Source organism: Denticeps clupeoides, chromosome 4 (genome assembly GCF_900700375.1).
Source record: "Denticeps clupeoides chromosome 4, fDenClu1.1, whole genome shotgun sequence".
In the NCBI taxonomy this organism is placed as follows: domain Eukaryota; kingdom Metazoa; phylum Chordata; class Actinopteri; order Clupeiformes; family Denticipitidae; genus Denticeps; species Denticeps clupeoides.
In genome coordinates, this window is record NC_041710.1 from 35,217,550 (window position 1) to 35,237,630 (window position 20,081).

The following is a 20,081-nucleotide window of genomic DNA, read 5'->3' on the forward strand; positions in this document are numbered from 1 at the left end:
AATGCAGAGAACAAATTTCACTGTGTGCACTGTGTGCTGTGCTGCTGTGTATCACATGTGACAATCACTTTACTTTTCTGAACAAAGCAGCTTTCGAAAACTGAGAAATCCTGAGAAGAACACTAACCTCGTTCTTGCCTTAGCTCACTGGTTTAGATCAATAACTTGATTCAAATTGACTATCATTGACTGTAGTCCTGTCTGGTTTATGTTTAGCCATTTTCATAGATCATATTGTAGTTTTACTGGTGGGCCCTGCAGGGTCCAGTCATTTTAGTTCGATTGTTCGTTCATTCATGTACAGGTTCAAATCCCACTGCTTTTATCCTGAGCAAGACACTTACTTCTGAATTGCTCCAGGCAAAGTCTGTAAATTGTGAGTGTAAGTCACTCTGGACAAGAGCATCAGCTAAATGCCACATAAAATATCGATATTCATGCACACTGCATTTAGGATTCTTGCAATTGTAATATTGGAGATTCCAGGTCCATGACTTTTCATGAGTTGTGAAGACCTCCACATTCTCTCCAAGCTTTATCTCATTCACATTTACATTTACAGCATTTATCAGACGCCCTTATCCAGAGCGACTTACAATCAGTAGTTGCAGGGACAGTCCCCCCCTGGAGCACCTTAGGGTTAAGTGTCTTGCTCAGGGACACAATGGTAGTAAGTGGGATTTGAACCCGGGTCTTCTGGTTCATAGGTGAGTGTGTTACCCACAAGCACTGTTAAATTTACACCCAATATTTCCATGTAACTGCAGTAGTAATAGTAAAATAGTAATAAATGAGAAACTGTTCATTCCAGTAACTTCTATTGTGCCATGCCTCTGTATGTCCCGGTAGCATCAGATGAGTTGAAATACATACATTCATTAAAACTCAATCTCTGATGACCACTATTCATCCTTGAGATTTTACAGATCTGAAATACTAAACAACAAAACAGTGAAATACAGTTTTTTAGTAAGTTTAAGCAGTAACCCAGTTGAATACATTTTGAAGTGAATGTTCTAATAAAAACACACCTAGAAAGCAATCTTTCACATGATTCCTTTCATTCATGTCCCAGACTATATCCATTCCCCTGATTCCTCGTAAGTAGGTTTATATTTACTTTAATATGAACCATCATGTGTGAATGGAAATGAAAATTGAATGATAAAACAGTGTAATACCTGCTCATACCTGACCACGGTGGCCATGGTAAGTGGCAGTTTACCTTTTTCCCTTCATTACTTGACATTCTGTAATTAGTACATTTCCTATAGGATTTAAAGGACTTTAAACCGCACAAATGACAGGAGTTTCAAGCACTGTGTCATTCTGTCAGTTGTTTTATTCCAAAATGTCAGCATTCAAAACTAGCAGCTTACATATATCCATATATACAGTATATCACAGACAGTTCGGTGTGTTATAAAAAGGCGTAAAAAATGTACAAATTTAAATAATAAATTTCGAGTCATCACTGGTAACCACAACTAGCTGATTTGTAACTGCTGGAGCAATCTGAAGCCACAACCTTTTTCAGAAGCCTGGTTTGATGGCAGAGATAAGATGGGAGATAATAGGTGAAGCCTTTGTCCAGGTGCCCAGGACTCATCCCATGCAGCAGGATCTTCAGGCAGATGGTGGCGCTACAGGAGCTCGGCCTGCTTTCAGCCTCCGAAAGTGAGTTTATCAGGTTCTCCACAGCTGAATGAGGTGCTTGGTGGGCTAAACTTGCAGCAGAAGCCACAGCCCTTGTTGCGACAGCAGTTGCAGCAGTAGTGGCACAGGGACAGGTGGCTCTGGCGCTTGGTTCTGAAGAGAGTCTTTAAAGGGAGCAGACAGGGCAGATGCAGGGTTAATTCACCATTACGGAGGAGAGACGACTGTCCCTGGGGGGACGTGCAACATCTAGTCTTTAATTTGTCTGAGGTGGGCTTAATTAGCTGGCAGTCGGCGTGCAGTACCTGGGGATTCGTGCTTTCTGCCGATTCCGCTGTCAGGTGCAGCTCAGCGCCCGGAAAGCCCTCCCTCCGCATCTCCTCCACCTTCACCTGAGCACAGGTCAGGTGTGAGTTACAGCATCAGGTGGACACTTTTCAGACAAGGTTTGAACATCTTTGGTGCAGTCATGGTCCAATAAAGAAGCTTTACATGAACTTACTTCTGAGAAGGGGACAGCTGCGCTGTGACAGATGCAGAAGCAGCGATCACGGCCACAAGAGTAACCCAGGCGGTGAACGGCTTCATCTTCCTTCAAAGTAAACGTCTGTACTGCAGACCGGCTCTGACAGACGCAGCCCGGCTGTGCCCGTATTTATCGGCCAGGCCCCGCCCTCTGTGGCCCAGACCATTCCTGTAAACTCTTACACAACTGCTGTCAACAAGCGCAGGCATTCTATTCTGAACTTAAGACATCTTTTTGGGACATTCATGGTGTATGTAGCTCCCACATGAGAAATCACACTCGTACTCATATTCATCATAACAATTAAATGATTATATTTTTAATGTTTAAAAGACGATGTGCGGCGAAGAAGGACAATTTGCAGTCTTGAAAGATGGTCCATGTTAAAGGAGTATTTTGGCCATTTTCACCATGTACCTTCACCATGTATAATGGAAATTATAGTAAATTGAGCAGATCAGCTCAGCAGTTCCAAAGCCCCTCTTTTCCATGTCCTTCAAAACTGCTCAGAAAATGTAATCTTCATGGTAATTCGTATCAATTAATTTTTTTATACACGAATGTCACATTTGTACAATCTATTTTGTTGAGTTATATCCATGTCTCCCAATACATTTCATAATGTAAAAGAAAAAGACAGTAATAATACAGTAAACAATTAATATCTTATTTAATATACAGACTACATAAATGATTAGGCATGATATTTCAGGGCTGGGGAGCACCAGTGCATTCTTCTAAAATACTTAGACCAAACCAAACTGTATTTATTAACTTATATTAAATAATGCTCTAACAATTTTTATTCTGTAGTTTTGTTCCAGATTGGTCTATGCTGTGAATGGCTATTTGTTACAAAAAAAAATTTAAGTTTAAAAGAAGAATTTTAATTGTTCAGAATATTGTGTACATTCCTATTTGTGTATGTTTGGGGGGGGGGGGGGCAATATTTTAATATTCACATAAAATCACAGTAATAACAGCACGCTGGCTCCCTATGCGTCAGTCTGACTCATTCACTGATAACCTTTGACACAGCCTGTTGACTTTGGCTTTGCAGAGACCCTCACATCAACCAATCTAACCACAAGTGACTCAGCTTATACCTTCAGTAAATCAGCTTCTGCCAGAAGGTCCTTCATATCCTTGTTGTTACAGGTTGGTGTATGCATTACACATACATGAACACACATACCTATCCACCTTTCAAAGACCAGAAGCAGAGTGAAGATTCCACCCTGCATACCAAGATTATTATGGGGAATAGTGTTCCCTGACAGAAATGGGGACATTCAGCTAGATGATGTGCTCTGCTACTCTGCTGTTGAACAGTGTCTGATCAGTCTGTTCAGTGGGATATGAAGATCAGATATGGATTACAAGTGCATGTGCTAAATGCCGTAAATGTAAATCTCTGTGACAGATACCACAGAACACCTTCAGGGCTCTTGTGGAGTCCACATCTTGTCAATTTAGAGGGACAAGGGACAATAATATTGAGCAAGCAGACATGAAAGTGAAGTGACTGTCATTGTGAAGCACAGCAAGCACAGCACATGGTGACCCAGTGAAATGTGTCCTCTGTATTTAACCCATCACCCTTGGCGAGCAGTGGGCACCATGACGGGCGCCCGGGGAGCAGCGTGTGGGGACGGGACTTTTGCTCAGTGGCACCTTGGTGGCTCGGGATTCGAACCGGCAACATTCCGATTATGGAAAAGCAACATGTATATCAGATTTCACTAATGTGTAATATTATTCTAATATTAACAATGCATTAATCCAAACACCTAGTCGTGTTTCCATGACGATGTGTATATTTAGTGACATTTCAGGAAAATTCCTGAACAAACAGACAGTGGCTCCAGTATGACATACCCTGTCAGAGGGACAGGCGCCAGTCCTCCCCACCACAGGGACAATGACCTCTGTCTCTCTGTCTGTCTTTTTTCATCATTAAACACACCTGTAAGCAGACACTAACAGACATGGCAAATGAGGGCTTCTTGTCAGGCTCCAAACAACAAAACCTACACATAAACACACACACTCATGGAAAAGGCAAAAAACTAGGCCACCCTGCTTTATGCGTGTATTATGATGAGAATGGGGATATGAATAGTTACACACACTGGTGTTCAAGGGTCTTGCCACAGCGGGGAAGCAGAATTCACATTTTTAAAGAAAGAATGGCTGCATCCAACAGGTACCCTGGAGCAGTCGGTTAAAACCAGAAGCCTTTCATCTAACTTTGGTTTGTTTGATGCATGAACATTTTTAGTCATTTTTGCGACTTCCTGCATTAGCCCAAGGTCTGACTTCTAAATTCTAACTCAATAAGATGGGAGCTCAACAGCAGAGTTCACTGTATGTTGTTATATTTCATACACAGAGCATAGAAAGTCCCTCAGTCCTCCAGCGCTGGTCCTGCAAGCTCAGCTCCTCCTGCCTGGGTTGGACTCACACACAGCCTCTCTCTGGTGTTCCCTTCCAGATGACTGCTTGTTATAATGAGACAAGCCAGCACTCAGTCTCCACTGCTGTAAACAAGAGAGGAGAGCGCGGCGGTGCTGTGATCACTGCAGGCCCAGATGAGAGGCGCGGGGGAATAATAAGGCATAAGGCTGCATGAATAATAAACCCAGACACCCCGCCTCTCCAGTCTGTCCAGTCCAGTCTCAACAAGCACTCAACCCAGATTCTCAAATACGTGTACTACATATACTCTACGTACTACAGACTACTCCAAAATTCCTTCCCTCGTCCCCCTTTAACCTTTTCCTTTTTTTAATCACCCTGACACTCTTGTCATGGACACTCACTCCTATAAAGAGACTCTCTGAAGAACAGACTTCCAGAAACATTATGTTCTTCAGCTGCTTTTTGTCCACATGGACACATGTGGAACATTCTTACCCCACACTTGGGTTGTCCAGGCTGTCCCTCACAATTATAATAAAAGTGTTTTTTTTTTTTATAAATCTCATAAATAAAAACTGAAATGATTAGAAATGGTTAGATTTCTATTAGACTGTAAACTAGCCAATCGATCACACTGTTTACAGACCTGTAAAATTCTTGATAAAGTAAATTTAATTCAGAGCATTTTAGTCAAAGCATCACTTGACTTGTTTAGTTGATTATTGTACAGTGTGGTTACAGTGTGTTAATAAAGTTGAACAACGTCGGTTCCTGATCTTTACCGGCTTTAGCTGCACTTTGTCTAGAGTGTAAATATTACAGGTAGAGGAGAGATATGATGTCCCAACTGTGTGTTGAAAGAGAAGTTCAGGGATCAAGCCCTTTAAACAGACCGCGGGACAATCCGACGCCTGACTGTGAGACTGACTGGCGGCTGTTGACTGGGCCAAAACAGAGACGGAGGAACAGAGAGACAGGGACAGGCACATCATAGACCATCAAACACGGCAGGTGCATTTGGATGCGTTTTTTTTTTTTGAGAAAAATGGACAGATGTAATCAGGTTTAATAGAATCCAATTTATCTTTCTTGGAATGACGTGATTACATAATTAAATCTAAAACCAAAAGAGGCCTAAAGCTGAGCATCAGATCTATAAAATAATGGATGAAGGTGTCCTGGTTCAATGAATCCCCTATTCTTGTCATCGTATGGCTGACCAGGAGCATGTCATTTACCTGTTAAAGACCAAAATGCACGATGCGAAGGTTCAGCCAGTGGATGGTTCTGCTGAGAACCTTGTGTCCTGCATTCATGTGGATATTATTCTGACACGTACCACCTAAAACCACCCAAACATTGATGCTGACCTTCTGTATTCCCTGGAAGCAGCACTTTCTTTAGCAGGATCATGTCTCCTGTCACATGGACACACCACAATACAACTTACAGGACTGTCTGCTTGCTGCCAGTCTGGAGTCTATATTAGCAGGGTGGTCATAATGCATAATGCTATTTAGAATATAAAAAAAACATGAGGTCCCCCTATATTTGCCAGGACAGAAGAGCCCCATCAATGAACAGAAGTGAGGTAGTAATGTATTGGTGTCCCTACAGTGGGAATTTTATTTAATGATAAGTATCTGCATGTATTTCTTGACAACAAATAGTATTTTTGTTTAATTTTTTGCAGCGTTCTGGAAGACTCTTCTCTACCTTCATTGTAAATTGCACACTTTTATATGGTATCATTTCACAGATATATATATATATAATGAATTTCAGCATTCCAAAACCAACGCAGCTTTATATTGATTCAGAACAATGCACTTTACCTCACTAGTAGTGAACAATCAATAGCTTTTTATTGCATAGTTATCAGAACCATGTATTTGCATCTTGTGTGGGAGGAAACGGAACTCTGCCTGGAAAAGTCTCTGGTTAGGTGAGGGAGGGGTAGTCGTTCTGTAAAAGAGCTGCATTGCCATGGTGGGCTGAGAAGGATCAGCAGCACTGGCAACCATATGACAGATGTTGACTGTAATAAAATATGTGGAACAGAGAGAGTGAGAGGAGAGAAAGATGATGATCTCCTTCTTCTTTCTTGTTTGTTCCTTGGGAGCTCACTTTCCGATTTCCTTTTAATCTGCTTTGTGTCAAGACAAGTTCCCCAAATATAACAGGATATAATGAGGGGTTGAGGGTGGATGGAGTCTGAGTTACGTCAAGATTACAATCTGCATTTTTTCTGACTCTCTGAATCCTTGGAATGGATTTCTTGATAAAGGAGTAGCCCAGACATGGAGGCGCAGCTTCTTCATTTACTAGAGTTATACTGGCTAGACAGTAACACAATTTTAAAGAAATGACACACTTCCAGCTCAGCACTATTCCAGATCTCTGGTGGCAGACAATGGCATCTTCTGAGGACTTTAGACCTCCAATGAGGAAGGAGACAATTTTGCCGTTTGTTTATGTGAGAAATTCAAGCGTAGAACCAGTAACAGTTCAGGGAAATATCTGGGCTATTAGCAGCCCCCAAAAGGTCAGTCACAGCGGGATTCCGGACAAGTTCTGATCCGGTTTTATCACCTCTCGCCACAACGGACCGCTCGGCATTTTTGCCAGCTTACAAATATTACGTTTTCAATGGCAGCAGGAAAACGTTTGATTTATTAGTCGTTTTACTGCTTGGACAACCTAACAGATTTTATTTTCAAATTTTTGCACTTCCAATTTCTTCAATAAAGTATTTAATGAAAATGGTAGTTTTTAGTGTTCATGTAAAGTAAAAATCATGCAGAGCCATTTAACCTTGTTATAAGACGCAGCATGTGGACTTTACTCATACAGAGCATGAATGATCAGGGTCTCAAGATCTTTAATGTAGTTAAAGAGAAGAAAATAAACAGTAAGCCCATGTTCCATGGTCCATGTTCCATGTTCCATGTTCCATGTTCTATGGCTATGGCTATGGCTATGTGAATAGGCTTCCACAGACGAATTACAGCGTAAAAGCATGAGGTGTTAGAAAACTACTTTTATAATCTCAGCTCAGGCAATCTCAAACCACTTTGTGTTTGAAGGTCACCTTCTTCTGCAAAGCAATAAATACAGAACATATCAAAAGATCATCATCATAGAAAACATTTTTTTTCACCTTCAGAAAAAGTGACTTCATATCTTTCCAGGTCTTCCTTGGTCATGATTTTTCGTGCATAGAAAACAAAACCCAGCAACACCGATGCAGTTGCATCAATAACCCTGCCTCACCAAACCAGCACCAGATGAAGCAGAACTGCTGCCATAATGCATTATTATTGCTTGGAGCATAGGTATAGAAAAGCCTTCGTAGACATGTGACTAGTCTTCTGACACAAGCACCACTTCACTTCCTGGCGAATGGAGCTGCCACCACGCCTCGTGCTTAATGAAATAAAAAAAATGCTGCATTCAAAACTCTATTTTATAGAGACGTGAACACACACACACCCACACACATATCTTAATAGATGAAACAAACCCCTAAAACTCTTCATTTAGTACGTGGTTCTCCACTTCTTTCATGGAAACTCTACTCAGCAGTCTAGTAGGGAAGCAAATTCTAAAATTCACAGAATTTAAAAGAAGTTTAAAAATACCATTAAAACTGGTTTTAAGCATCAATTTTGATTTCAGGACATATTCTGAAATTATAGCAATGCTTCTTTTCTGCGCAAACTTGTCTCTGAACAGAAGGAATGACATTAAATGAGTGGTTTGAGTTTATGCTTCGGTGTACTTTTCAGTCTGTTAGTGAAAGTCTTGATCTAAATCACTCCGGATCTAATCCACTTTTGATAAGCACTGTTTGCCTAATGAGAAAATCAGACCAGCATCTAGCCTGATTAAATGTTCATTCAGACCACACCCCCAGAGATAACACACATCTTCATACATCTTTTACATATTGCAGCATATAATCAGTGAACTGGTTTTCCTATTACCTGCATGAACCCAGTAGGGCAATGGATGTGGCACATGGGGACTGTTCACAGAATGGCTGACGTGGCAGGGATCATGTTTGTGACAGCCACAGATGCTGTCCGGTGCACAGAGAGAGAAGAGGAACACTGCGCCCTATTAAAACTTTGCTGAGAACACCATCACTAACGTTCATCTTCTGGGTTGGGAGGGTAGTCCATTCATCTGCTCGTCCTTTCCTGTCTGCTGCATTCATTTCTGAAACATGCCAAATATCCGAGGCACTAAAGGGAAATGCAAATTTATCAAGACCGTCTAGAACCACATTGTTTTATAACAAACAAAGTATTTAAATATCAAAATATGTGCAGAAAACCATCTTCCTGCAGCCCTACCAACTGTAAAATGTTTCTCTGTTTTCGGTTCAAATTCTTCTCCATCTTGGCAGGCAACATCTTTTTTAGGTCTTGCTGTTCTCAAAGATTGATTAAATAATAATTATTAAATGTTATTAAATGTTAATAAAGAAATGATATTACCAGAGAGTCATGATGATAAGCAGAACTAGAATCAAAGTACAATGGGCCAGACAATGGGAAAAATAAATATCCCAGCAGCGGGGATCAGGTGATGCAGCAGCTGCAGTGGGCGTGGTCTCTTCCACCAGAGAAGGAAAGAAACCGGGGAGAGAGAGAGAGAGAGAGAGGGATAGCCCTCACAGGCTGAAAAAGCAGTCCAGTTCAGCCACACTGACAGTCCCACCATCTCTGACAGAGAACCCGGACCATCACGGCGCCGTTGTCTCGGAGACGCCCTCAATGCCGTGCTGCTGAAGCTGCGCTCGCAGTAGGCCGTTCTCGCTCTTCAGCTCCTCGACCTGCAACACAGACCACAAGCAGCCAATTCATTTCAATGCATTTAGCGATTCTTTTAAACAGCAGATTTACTGAAGCACTGTTCATTTTTCAGATAAAAGCCACATAATTCTGCATGATAATGAGAATTAATGAGCAACGCCGTGTGTGCTGTGGGCCTGATCATCTGAATTTAGTCCACTGATTCATTAGTGCATTTAGATCTCGGTAGAAAACACACCGACCTGCTGCAGCATGGTCATGTGTTCATCATTTGACCGCATATTGTCACATCATGTGCACAAAATCCAAATTTTACATTCTCAACCACATGCACATGAGGAGCACGGCTCCAGTTTTATGGCTCTTGCCACGCATGAACGTGTTGTGACCTTTTCCTGACCCCTGAAATGGAGGTGCATTTACATCAGCCTCCATTTTGGAATGGACAAAGGGTGGGATCACAGGGTGGGATTACACCCCAAGATTGAATGTCAAATTACCCAGTCAAATGTTTGGAGAAAGCTTATTAAAATACTTTTCTCTTTATCTCATGGTCCTGAAGTTCCTCTTTGGACATCTCAAGAATTGGAATTATTCAGGATATGGGTCAAAGTGGAAGAAAAAAAATCCAGAAGAACCACGTGATGCCTCCTTTTGTGCTGCGCTATATCTATATTCAGTGCTTGGCAATATCGATTAGCCAGAGATCTGTGTAGCCGGCGCGCCACTTGAGCGCCACCGAGGGGTTCGGTTACGGAATTGAAGCTCCTGCCTGCGGCTCTCTCCCTCCACGCAGCAGCCTGGTCCGGCGGTTAAATAAATTACTGGGTGCCGCCATCCATTCCTCATACCTCCATCACTGAAGGACAGCGCCCACGTCTGGCTTTTCACGTTCCTGCACGCTATGAGATCCTCCGTGGCGAACAGATGCACAATTAACATTTCAGTCGGAGGAACACAGTAACACGCTGTGAAATCGAGCCATAAAAGGCTACAAAAGTGCCATTATCATAGAATAAAAAACGCTGGATTATGTCAATTTCCCATAGAGAGAGAGAGAGAGAGAGACGCCTTGCGGTTTCAGCATGGAAACATGAACTGGGTTAGTCTTCCTCAGAGAGCCGCAGGTTCAACGAAGGACAGGATTTATGATGTCAAAATTTGTACAGGACATATGAACTAAGAGTAAATGAGACTTGCAGCGAAAAGCATTTATTTATGTAACAAAGCAGAAAAACTGCCCATAAGGCTGCAGTGTAGTGACCGAGTAGGGACCGTGTAGTAACGTGGACGCGGTACCTGCTGTCAGAGCAGCTCGTTCTAGATCCTTAATAAAAAGCATTTATTAACGTTACTATTATATTGTTACAAAGCAGATAGTCTGCAGTGTAGTGACCGAGTAGGGATCATGTAGTAATGTGGACGCAGTACCTGCTGTCAGAGCAGCTCGTTACAGATTGTTAATAAAAAGCATTATTAACGTTATTATTATATTGTTACAAAGCAGATAGTCTGCAGTGTAGTGACCGAGTAGGGACTGTGTAGTAACGTGGATGCGGTACCTGTGGTCGGAGCAACTTGTTCCAGATCATTAATAAAAAGCATTTATTAACGTTACTATTACACTGTTACAAAGCAGATAGTCTGCAGTGTAGTGACCGAGTAGGGACCATGTAGTAACGTGGATGCGGTACCTGTGGTCGGAGCAGCTTTTTCCAGATCATTAATAAAAAGCATTTATTAACGTTACTATTATATTGTTACAAAGCAGATAGTCTGCAGTGTAGTGACCGAGTAGGGACCATGTAGTAACGTGGATGCGGTACCTGTGGTCGGAGCAGCTTGTTCCAGATCATGAATAAAAAGCATTTATTAATGTTACTATTATATTGTTACAAAGCAGATAGTCTGCAGTGTAGTGACCGAGTAGGGACCATGTAGTAACGTGGACGCAGTACCTGCTGTCAGAGCAGCTCGTTCTAGATCCTTAATAAAAAGCATTTATTAACGTTACTATTATATTGTTACAAAGCAGATAGTCTGCAGTGTAGTGACCGAGTAGGGATCATGTAGTAATGTGGACGCAGTACCTGCTGTCAGAGCAGCTCGTTACAGATTGTTAATAAAAAGCATTTATTAACGTTATTATTATATTGTTACAAAGCAGATAGTCTGCAGTGTAGTGACCGAGTAGGGACTGTGTAGTAACGTGGATGCGGTACCTGTGGTCGGAGCAACTTGTTCCAGATCATTAATAAAAAGCATTTATTAACGTTACTATTACACTGTTACAAAGCAGATAGTCTGCAGTGTAGTGACCGAGTAGGGACCATGTAGTAACGTGGATGCGGTACCTGTGGTCGGAGCAGCTTTTTCCAGATCATTAATAAAAAGCATTTATTAACGTTACTATTATATTGTTACAAAGCAGATAGTCTGCAGTGTAGTGACCGAGTAGGGACCATGTAGTAACGTGGATGCGGTACCTGTGGTCGGAGCAGCTTGTTCCAGATCATGAATAAAAAGCATTTATTAATGTTACTATTATATTGTTACAAAGCAGATAGTCTGCAGTGTAGTGACCGAGTAGGGACCATGTAGTAACGTGGACGCAGTACCTGCTGTCAGAGCAGCTCGTTCTACATCCTTAATAAAAAGCATTTATTAACGTTACTATAATACTGTTACAAAGCAGATAGTCTGCAGTGTAGTGACCGAGTAGGGACCATGTAGTAACGTGGACGCAGTACCTGCTGTCAGAGCAGCTCGTTCTAGATCCTTAATAAAAAGCATTTATTAACGTTACTATAATACTGTTACAAAGCAGATAGTCTGCAGTGTAGTGACTGAGTAGGGACCATGTAGTAACGTGGACGCAGTACCTGCTGTCAGAGCAGCTCGTTCTAGATCCTTAATAAAAAGCATTTATTAACGTTACTATTATACTGTTACATAGCAGATAGTCTGCAGTGTAGTGACCGAGTAGGGACCGTGTAGTAACGTGGACGCGGTACCTGCTGTCAGAGCAGCTCGTTCTAGATCCTTAATAAAAAGCATTTATTAACGTTACTATTATACTGTTACAAAGCAGAAAGGCTGCAGTGTAGAGACCGAGTAGGGACCGTGTAGTACGTGGACGCAGTACCTGTTGTCGGAGCAGCTTGTTCCAGATCCTTAATAAAAAGCATTTATTAACGTTACTATTATACTGTTACAAAGCAGAAAGGCTGCAGTGTAGTGACTGAGTAGGGGACCGTGTGGTAAAGTGGACGCAGACCCTGTTGTCGGAGCAGCTTGTTCCAGATCCTTAATAAAAAGCATTTATTAACCTTACTATTATACTGTTACAAAGCAGAAAGGCTGCAGTGTAGTGACCGAGTAGGGACCATGTAGTAACGTGGACGCAGTACCTGTTGTCGGAGCAGCTTGTTCCAGATCCTTAATAAAAGCATTTATTAACGTTACTATTATACTGTTACAAAGCAGAAAGGCTGCAGTGTAGTGACCGAGTAGGGACCGTGTAGTAACGTGGATGCGGGTACCTGTGGTCGGAGCAGCTTGTTCTAGATCCTTAATAAAAAGCATTTATTAATGTTACTATTATACTGTTACAAAGCAGAAAGGCTGCAGTGTAGTGACTGAGTAGGGACCGTGTGGTAAAGTGGACGCAGACCCTGTTGTCGGAGCAGCTTGTTCCAGATCCTTAATAAAGAGCATTTATTAACGTTACTATAATACTGTTACATAGCAGATAGTCTGCAGTGTAGTGACCGAGTAGGGACCATGTAGTAACGTGGACGCAGACCCTGTGGTCGGAGCAGCTCGTTCTAGATCCTTAATAAAAAGCATTTATTAACGTTACTATTATACTGTTACAAAGCAGAAAGGCTGCAGTGTAGTGACCGAGTAGGGACCGTGTAGTAACGTGGATGCGGTACCTGTGGTCGGAGCAGCTTGTTCTAGATCCTTAATAAAAAGCATTTATTAATGTTACTATTATACTGTTACAAAGCAGAAAGGCTGCAGTGTAGTGACCGAGTAGGGACCGTGTGGTAAAGTGGACGCAGTACCTGTTGTCGGAGCAGCTCGTTGGCAACCTGCACACCCTCCACCTCCTTAAAACTCTCCTGGAGCCGCTGGTTACTCTGCCTCAGCTCTCGGATGTAGTCACACGCCTTGGACAGGATCCCGCCTTTACTCTGAACGGGCGGAGAGAGGAGGTCACACACACCTTCCCAGCCACCAAGCTTTACTACTACCTCCAGCCTTGTGAGGACATTCACACCAATACACAGACACTGCCCCCGCTGGTCCAACCATCTGATCAAACTGATCTCACCGCTCCGGTCTTGCTGCTGTCCATGTCGCAGTCTGGGATGATCTTGGACAGTGTGACGATCCAGGTGTTGATCTTGTCCCTCCGCCTTCTCTCTACTGTAGACAAGCAAACAGACCGAAACGGGACATAAGTCAGAAATCTGTTCCCTGAATGGCTCTGTGTCTCAGCATCCTAACAGCATTTTCGTTCCTGGCTCAGATTCCTCGCTCTGTGCCAGTACAAGAGACTGGGTCCACAGCGCCATCCAGTGGTGGCTGGCAGAACATTCTGTTCCCGTCTTACAAACAAGCCAATAGCAATAGCAGGATTTTTACCTTCATTATGCTGTGCTCTTCTCCTCTCGTCTCTGGGAGTTCGGGACCCGTCAATTTTTCTGCGCAGAGATAGAGAGAGGAAAAAATAAAAAAAGGAGACATTTAACAACGCTGTACCCTTCAAAAAGATAAGAGGAAGTGCTGCAGCTACAAACACCAGACATTTCCCTTCATATCACACTGGCTGCGCTTCTGTTTGATCCATCTGAACTCCCATACTGCCCCATTACTGCACCACTCTGGGGGTGTACTCGAGATTTTCCTTCATGACAGTCACAATGATCCAGCACATCACAGCAACCAGACATTGGGACAGCTGTGTGTGTGTGTGTGTGTGTGTGTGTGTGTGTGTGTGTGTGTGTGTGTGATAGGCTGGATGGGCAGAGTGAAGTCTGAGGCCCTATGGGCATCTGGGCCGAGGTCATGATGTTATAAGCCATGACACAGAGAAACAGATGCTATCTTAGACATAGTGACCGAAGATAAAGAGACGAATATGTGAGACACAATGTTGACAACCTTCAAAAGACAGACAGGAGCACGGACAGTGTGTGTGTGTGTGTGAGAGAGAAAGAGAGAGACAGACAGATAGGATGTAATGGCAGTAAGAGAAGGTCTCATGTCATCTTTCCCATTTTAATTACGTTTTGAGGACAGGGACTCTGGCCTTGGAAAAAAATCAGCCAATCAGGGTTCTATCAAGCTGGAGACAGAGCAAAGCTAACCCATCACCGACAAGGTAGCCACCAGTACTCAGACCGCGCCAGGAAATGAATGCAGACAAGACAGGTGTGCATCCATCTGTTCAATTTACACTTCCTAACCACAGAGCGTACATGCACTTCCATTCCTGCAGGGCCACAGCTAACAGGAGTCCACGGCGCTTCACGCATGCTGATGAGCTCCAGGTTACTCACGTCCAGGTCGGCAACTTTTACATTCATCAACATTCATTTCAAGGAGAATCACGGTCATTACATTTTGTTAATTCCATTTAAATCTCCAAGCAACCAAACAGTCACAAAACAGCATTTTTATGTAGATCCCAAAATATGCAATATGAAAAACACAAAAAGCACAACCAAGCCATGCAAAGCCGCTGCAGCTCAGTAAAATACATGAAAAGACTAAATAAATCAATACAAAACCACACACAGATTAGCCAAGGCTTAACCATACTTACTGCACCCTTTAATGAGTGCAAAACCTTGCCCAACATAACATGCATTAAACATGCAGCACGGCTAATAATTCCATTGGGGCCAACCATCCTGTCTGGATGCTCTTACATTCTGGGCCTGCTTTTGCACTAGTAAATTTTGCATCTAAGATTGTGTTAATACAAGAGGAAAAAAAAAACCCAGCATGTCAATCATTGATTAAATATTGATAAACCTAAAGTATTTTCGTGAAACAATGGTATTAGTGAAAGTGAAGTGATTGTCAATGTGAAACGGTGTGTGTATCCTAGATGTGTGGCTGTTAATGATGAAGAGAAATCCAGAGCTTTATGAAACACCCATCTTTTACTTTCGGCTTCACCCGTTAAGGGTCGCCACAGCAGATCAACCGTCTCTCCATTACTCCCAATTACTCCTACTAGGTCTTCCTCTTCTCCAGCCATTACCCGCCATATCCTGTCACCACATCCATACACCTCCTACTAGGTCTTCCTCTTCTCCTGCCATTACCCGCCATATCCTGTCACCACATCCATACACCTCCTACTAGGTCTTCCTCTTCTCCTGCCTGGTAGCTCAATCTTCAGAATCCTTCTGCCAAGAGAGTCATTGTCTCTCTGGACGTGTGCAAACCAACACATGCAACCCTAAATCTTCCTCGAATGCATCCATCTTGGTGACCCCCAACATAAACGACCACCAAAGACCATCTGGTGGTCCGACTACTGTCATGTAAAATGTCATGTAAAGTTGAAACCCGGCCTGCTGCACACACGTTATATTGACCTTACTTCATTTCAGCAGCTCTCTCCCTTTAGCACCCTCACTTCTATGGTCCTACCCTTCCTCCTCCTCTTCTTCAGCCAACAGTCAGTTAACAGTACTGACTGGAACACGTGAAAGATCCTGAAGATCACAGCGCATTTCTCCTCAGCTACCTGTAATGGATGAAGCCTTCAGACTAGGGTCAGAGGTCGTACTCACGCAGTATATGGGTGCGTACGTGGTGCAATGGTACGTGGGGTCCCAGACTGCATGACATCGGGTGGGGTCATCATGACATAGAACTGACCTGAGAGGAAAATTAGGTGAGAGTAATGGGGAGAGAGAGAGAGAGAGAGAGAGTAATGCGCCAAATCTCATATCCTGGGTAAAACCACAATAATGATAGAAATGAGATTATGATTTATTATTCAGGTTATCATGAAAGAATTATGTTATTATGCCTTGCTCTCGTAATTGTTTTCATCCTCTTAAATAACAAGTGTGAAGATTATTCATATTATGTTAGACCAACCATGGAGTGGGGATTCATTTAAGACACCTTGATGAAACAGAACTCCCACTTCAAAAAAAAGGACTTGTAAAACTTTCAGCAAGAGTTAAATCTGCTCTGGGGAAGACCACCCTGGTCCCCCGTTCATAACCAGTGTTGTGTATCATTTAATAACACAGAAACCGATCCATACCAAAATGTGTCTCTATAGAGACATCACGTGCAGATTCTCCATGTTGCTTAATATCGCGACACTACTAAAGAAACAATGGCACATGGCATGAAATGATGCACATTTTTATTCTGTGACCCAGCATAAATCTCACCTAATTACTAACTAGACCTTGAAACCACTTTAACATCTGGCTACGTACTCGTACTAAGTAAGGAAGGTTAAGCCCTTGCTCTGTCACCACAAGCCACTGTGACAAGTTCCAGGCAGGCTCTGTAATTGCTTTGATGACTTCTTCTCTGGGTTCTACAGAACATGGATCAAAAAAAGAGCAGATAATGAGATGCCTACACATTAAACCTCCTGATCAGAGGCTACGCACGCCTGACCGCCATGAACGTAGCTGGTGATGGTGGAAGCTCTCTGTAATCACTAGCGGTCACCTACCTGTGGCCTGCGCCAGCGAGGGGTCAGCCGTGGCAGTGCCCTCGCTCACAGTGGCTGCTGGGAAATATGCAAAGCGCGTCTCGCCTCCAACCGTCTCTGCTGCTGGACTGCCTCCATTACTGAACGGGTTCTGGATGACGGTCTGTAAAAGAGAGGATCAAGTGGTCTCTCTCAGCCACCAGAGTCCTGGTCGAATGAAAAATGGCGTCTGGTGCCATGCATTTAACCGCTTTCATGGTTAAATGCATGAAAGCAGCCCTGTAATCACCCTGTAAGCACTGTCCCCACACACTGCCCCCCGGGGGCCTGTCATGGCTGCCCACTGCTCACCAAGGGTGATGGTTAAATGCAGAGGACACATTTCGTTGTGTCACCGGGTGCTGTGCTGCAGTGTTTCACAATGACAATCGCTTCACTTTCATTTACAGCAGATTATGTGATTACAGCAGAACAGATTGTCTGAGGAATTTAGTAAGCACTGTAGAAAGTAATTATTTATAATATAATCCATGCCCACTCATCAATGGCAGAAGGTCAGACATGCTTTAGCTACAGGACATTTCTCAAAAACCGGGTGACACCGGTGTAGAAGTCAGCGCCATTATTTTAACAGTTAGCTATCATCCTGTGTTACTACGGCAACAACAGGAAGAAACGGTTCTCCACCTGCGGAGTTCCAGCAAACGCTGCCGTCGAGACCACGCTCACTGGCCCGCCCCCCTCACCCGCTCCTTCCAGCGGCGGATCGGTCACCTGAACAACACGGTATGTCACCTAAGAATGAGACAAGAAAGTAAAATCAGGTCTTCTTGTGTGATCTTGGACAACATTAAACTAAATATCATATATTACATCACCAAGCTCTTTGTAAACAAGTGGACATGTGGGGACACCCCACTTTTTTGGATTCTCTAAACAGAAAATTGCAACAGAACAGAAATGCACCACATGCATGATGAAAAAATCAAATCACAACAAGAACTCTTCTCATCTACAACTGTTCAGACCTGGAGTGCAAGGACCCAGTGTGCGTGACCGTGATGGTGCTGATGGCTCCTATGCGATGTCACTCAGCTGGGAACTGGTCATGTGATGGAACCAGACACCGGATGAGATGATATGCATCAGAGTAATGATTTTGTCAGGACATGGAAGAACTAACTGTGCGAGTACAGTTTGAGTATTTATCTTAGGTCGTCTGTTTTATTAAAAGAAACCCTGAAGAGCTTTAACACTTTGAATATATCTCTTCAAATGACGGGGCGATGCAGTAGTCAACACCAGCCCAGCAACAGCCATTTCTTTTTTACAGGCGCCATCATCACACCATGTCGATCTCAACCAGCATCGAAAAACCAGCATTGCTAAGCAGTGCTGGTTATGGAAATGATTACTAGCAATATGGGAAATAAGTAAAGTGAAGTGAGTGTCACTGAAACAGGTCCTATTTTAACCCTTAATGACCCTTAATGAGCAGTGGGCAGCCATGTGTGGGGACGGATTTGCTACCTTGATCAAGGGGACCTCAGTGGCACCTTAGCGGGTTGGGATTTGAACCGGCAACCCAGCGATTACGGGTCCGTTTCCTTACCCGCTGGACCCCCCCACTGCGTGAAGGTAACAAATCCCGTATGGAGCAGGGCACACGTCACACCAGAGAAAGACATAGTTGTGTAATACAGAAGTAAACAGAGTTGTATTTCTGCACCATCAACTGCTGACTGCACTTCAATTAATAATCGCCCCGCCCATTTACTCCACATATCACGTGACTGCCCTCCTGAATGACATGTGACACAGGCTCCGTGCCAATCCCAGCAAGGGCCCAGGATCACATGACCCCTCACGCTGTTAAGTTGGCTGTGCGGGTACCTGTCCCCCACCGCTCTCCGTGCGGAACTGGTACTGGAGGTCGTGGTCTGGGAACGCTGGTGGCTGCACGCTGGCTCCGGTGGTGGCCTCAGCTGGGTCCGGACAAGAAACTCCAAGTTAACTACATACAACCTCCAACATGAAAATCCAGACCGTGTACCTTCACTGGTCCGCACAGCTTCCTTCTCGGGCTGGTCCTGCCTGGAGACACATGAAGATGCGCTTCATTCCATACAGCAAACAGCTTCTTCTCACAGTTCCACCTCATACACGCAAACACGTTACCTGGGCGGGTCGGGCGCGTCCATCAGGCGGGGATCTGCGCCGGGCCGTCCGGCGACTCGCACACGGAGATGGACGCGCTGGTCACGGGGACAAACACTCGGGTCATGTGAGCGTGGAAATTTCACCGTTTTCCCCCACCGACCATTAATATACTAATACTCCGCCGCCATCGCGCTTCACTCCCGGATCATATCCATCCGCCGGCTTTTACTGGGTCGGTAGGAAAACGCGGAATATATCCGATCATATTCAGCTGAATGCAGCGGTGCACATTAATAAACCCGAGCGATCGTGCATCTTTAGATATTACGATCGCTCAGATTTCTGCTTTTAAAAGAACTGATGTGTGCGTCGTCTTCCAGATGAACTGGGGAGTTGGTCTGATGATCCAGTCCAGGTTTTAGCGTAAACTCTGCTGACGACGAGCTTCTCTAATTCCACCATTCTGCCATTTATAAATATGTAGCTGCTGCTGAAGTTGTGCATGCTATTAAAACGTGGTCAATCTGCATTGCAAACGTTTGTTAAAGTCTAAGAATTAGCTGAGTAACTCAGATTTACATTTCTGCTGTCTTTCACAGCACTTTACTGCTTCTCACACCAACACATACACTCGTTGCTTTCTGTGTAATTAGGAATATTCAATTCAGATCATTACAAACATTATTACACACTGTTTTCATTATAAGGGGTCAAAGGAAACTGATATTTTTTCTATTCACCATTAGTTTTTATTCACCTTTCAATGCAATATTCATAATTGCTATATAAT

At 43.4% G+C, this 20,081-nt stretch overlaps 1 protein-coding gene across 1 annotated transcript; it reads right to left on the bottom strand.

Moving 5' to 3' along the window:
* Positions 1–7,417: 7,417 nt before the first annotated feature.
* LOC114787724 (upstream stimulatory factor 2-like) lies at positions 7,418–19,688 on the bottom strand. The gene is made up of 10 exons (XM_028975543.1): positions 19,310–19,688; positions 19,185–19,225; positions 19,025–19,116; positions 17,819–17,926; positions 17,153–17,294; positions 16,242–16,329; positions 14,077–14,135; positions 13,763–13,857; positions 13,494–13,622; positions 7,418–9,443 (listed from the first exon to the last, which is right to left on the bottom strand). The coding sequence occupies exons 1-10, from the start codon at positions 19,330–19,332 to the stop codon at positions 9,354–9,356; spliced, it is 867 nt and encodes a 288-aa protein (XP_028831376.1). The 5' UTR covers positions 19,333–19,688; the 3' UTR covers positions 7,418–9,353.
* Between the last annotated feature and the right edge of the window lie 393 nt (positions 19,689–20,081).

What these genes read in the sequence shown, in the direction of transcription:
- LOC114787724 (XM_028975543.1), bottom strand. Translation starts at nt 19,332, where the DNA reads ATGGACGCGCCCGACCCGCCCAG. An exon ending in CGTACGCACCCATATACTGC is followed by an intron (nt 14,136 to 16,241) that starts GTGAGTACGACC and finishes ATCTCTGCGCAG; the next exon opens with AAAAATTGACGGGTCCCGAA. An exon ending in ACAGCAGCAAGACCGGAGCG is followed by an intron (nt 13,623 to 13,762) that starts GTGAGATCAGTT and finishes CCGCCCGTTCAG; the next exon opens with AGTAAAGGCGGGATCCTGTC.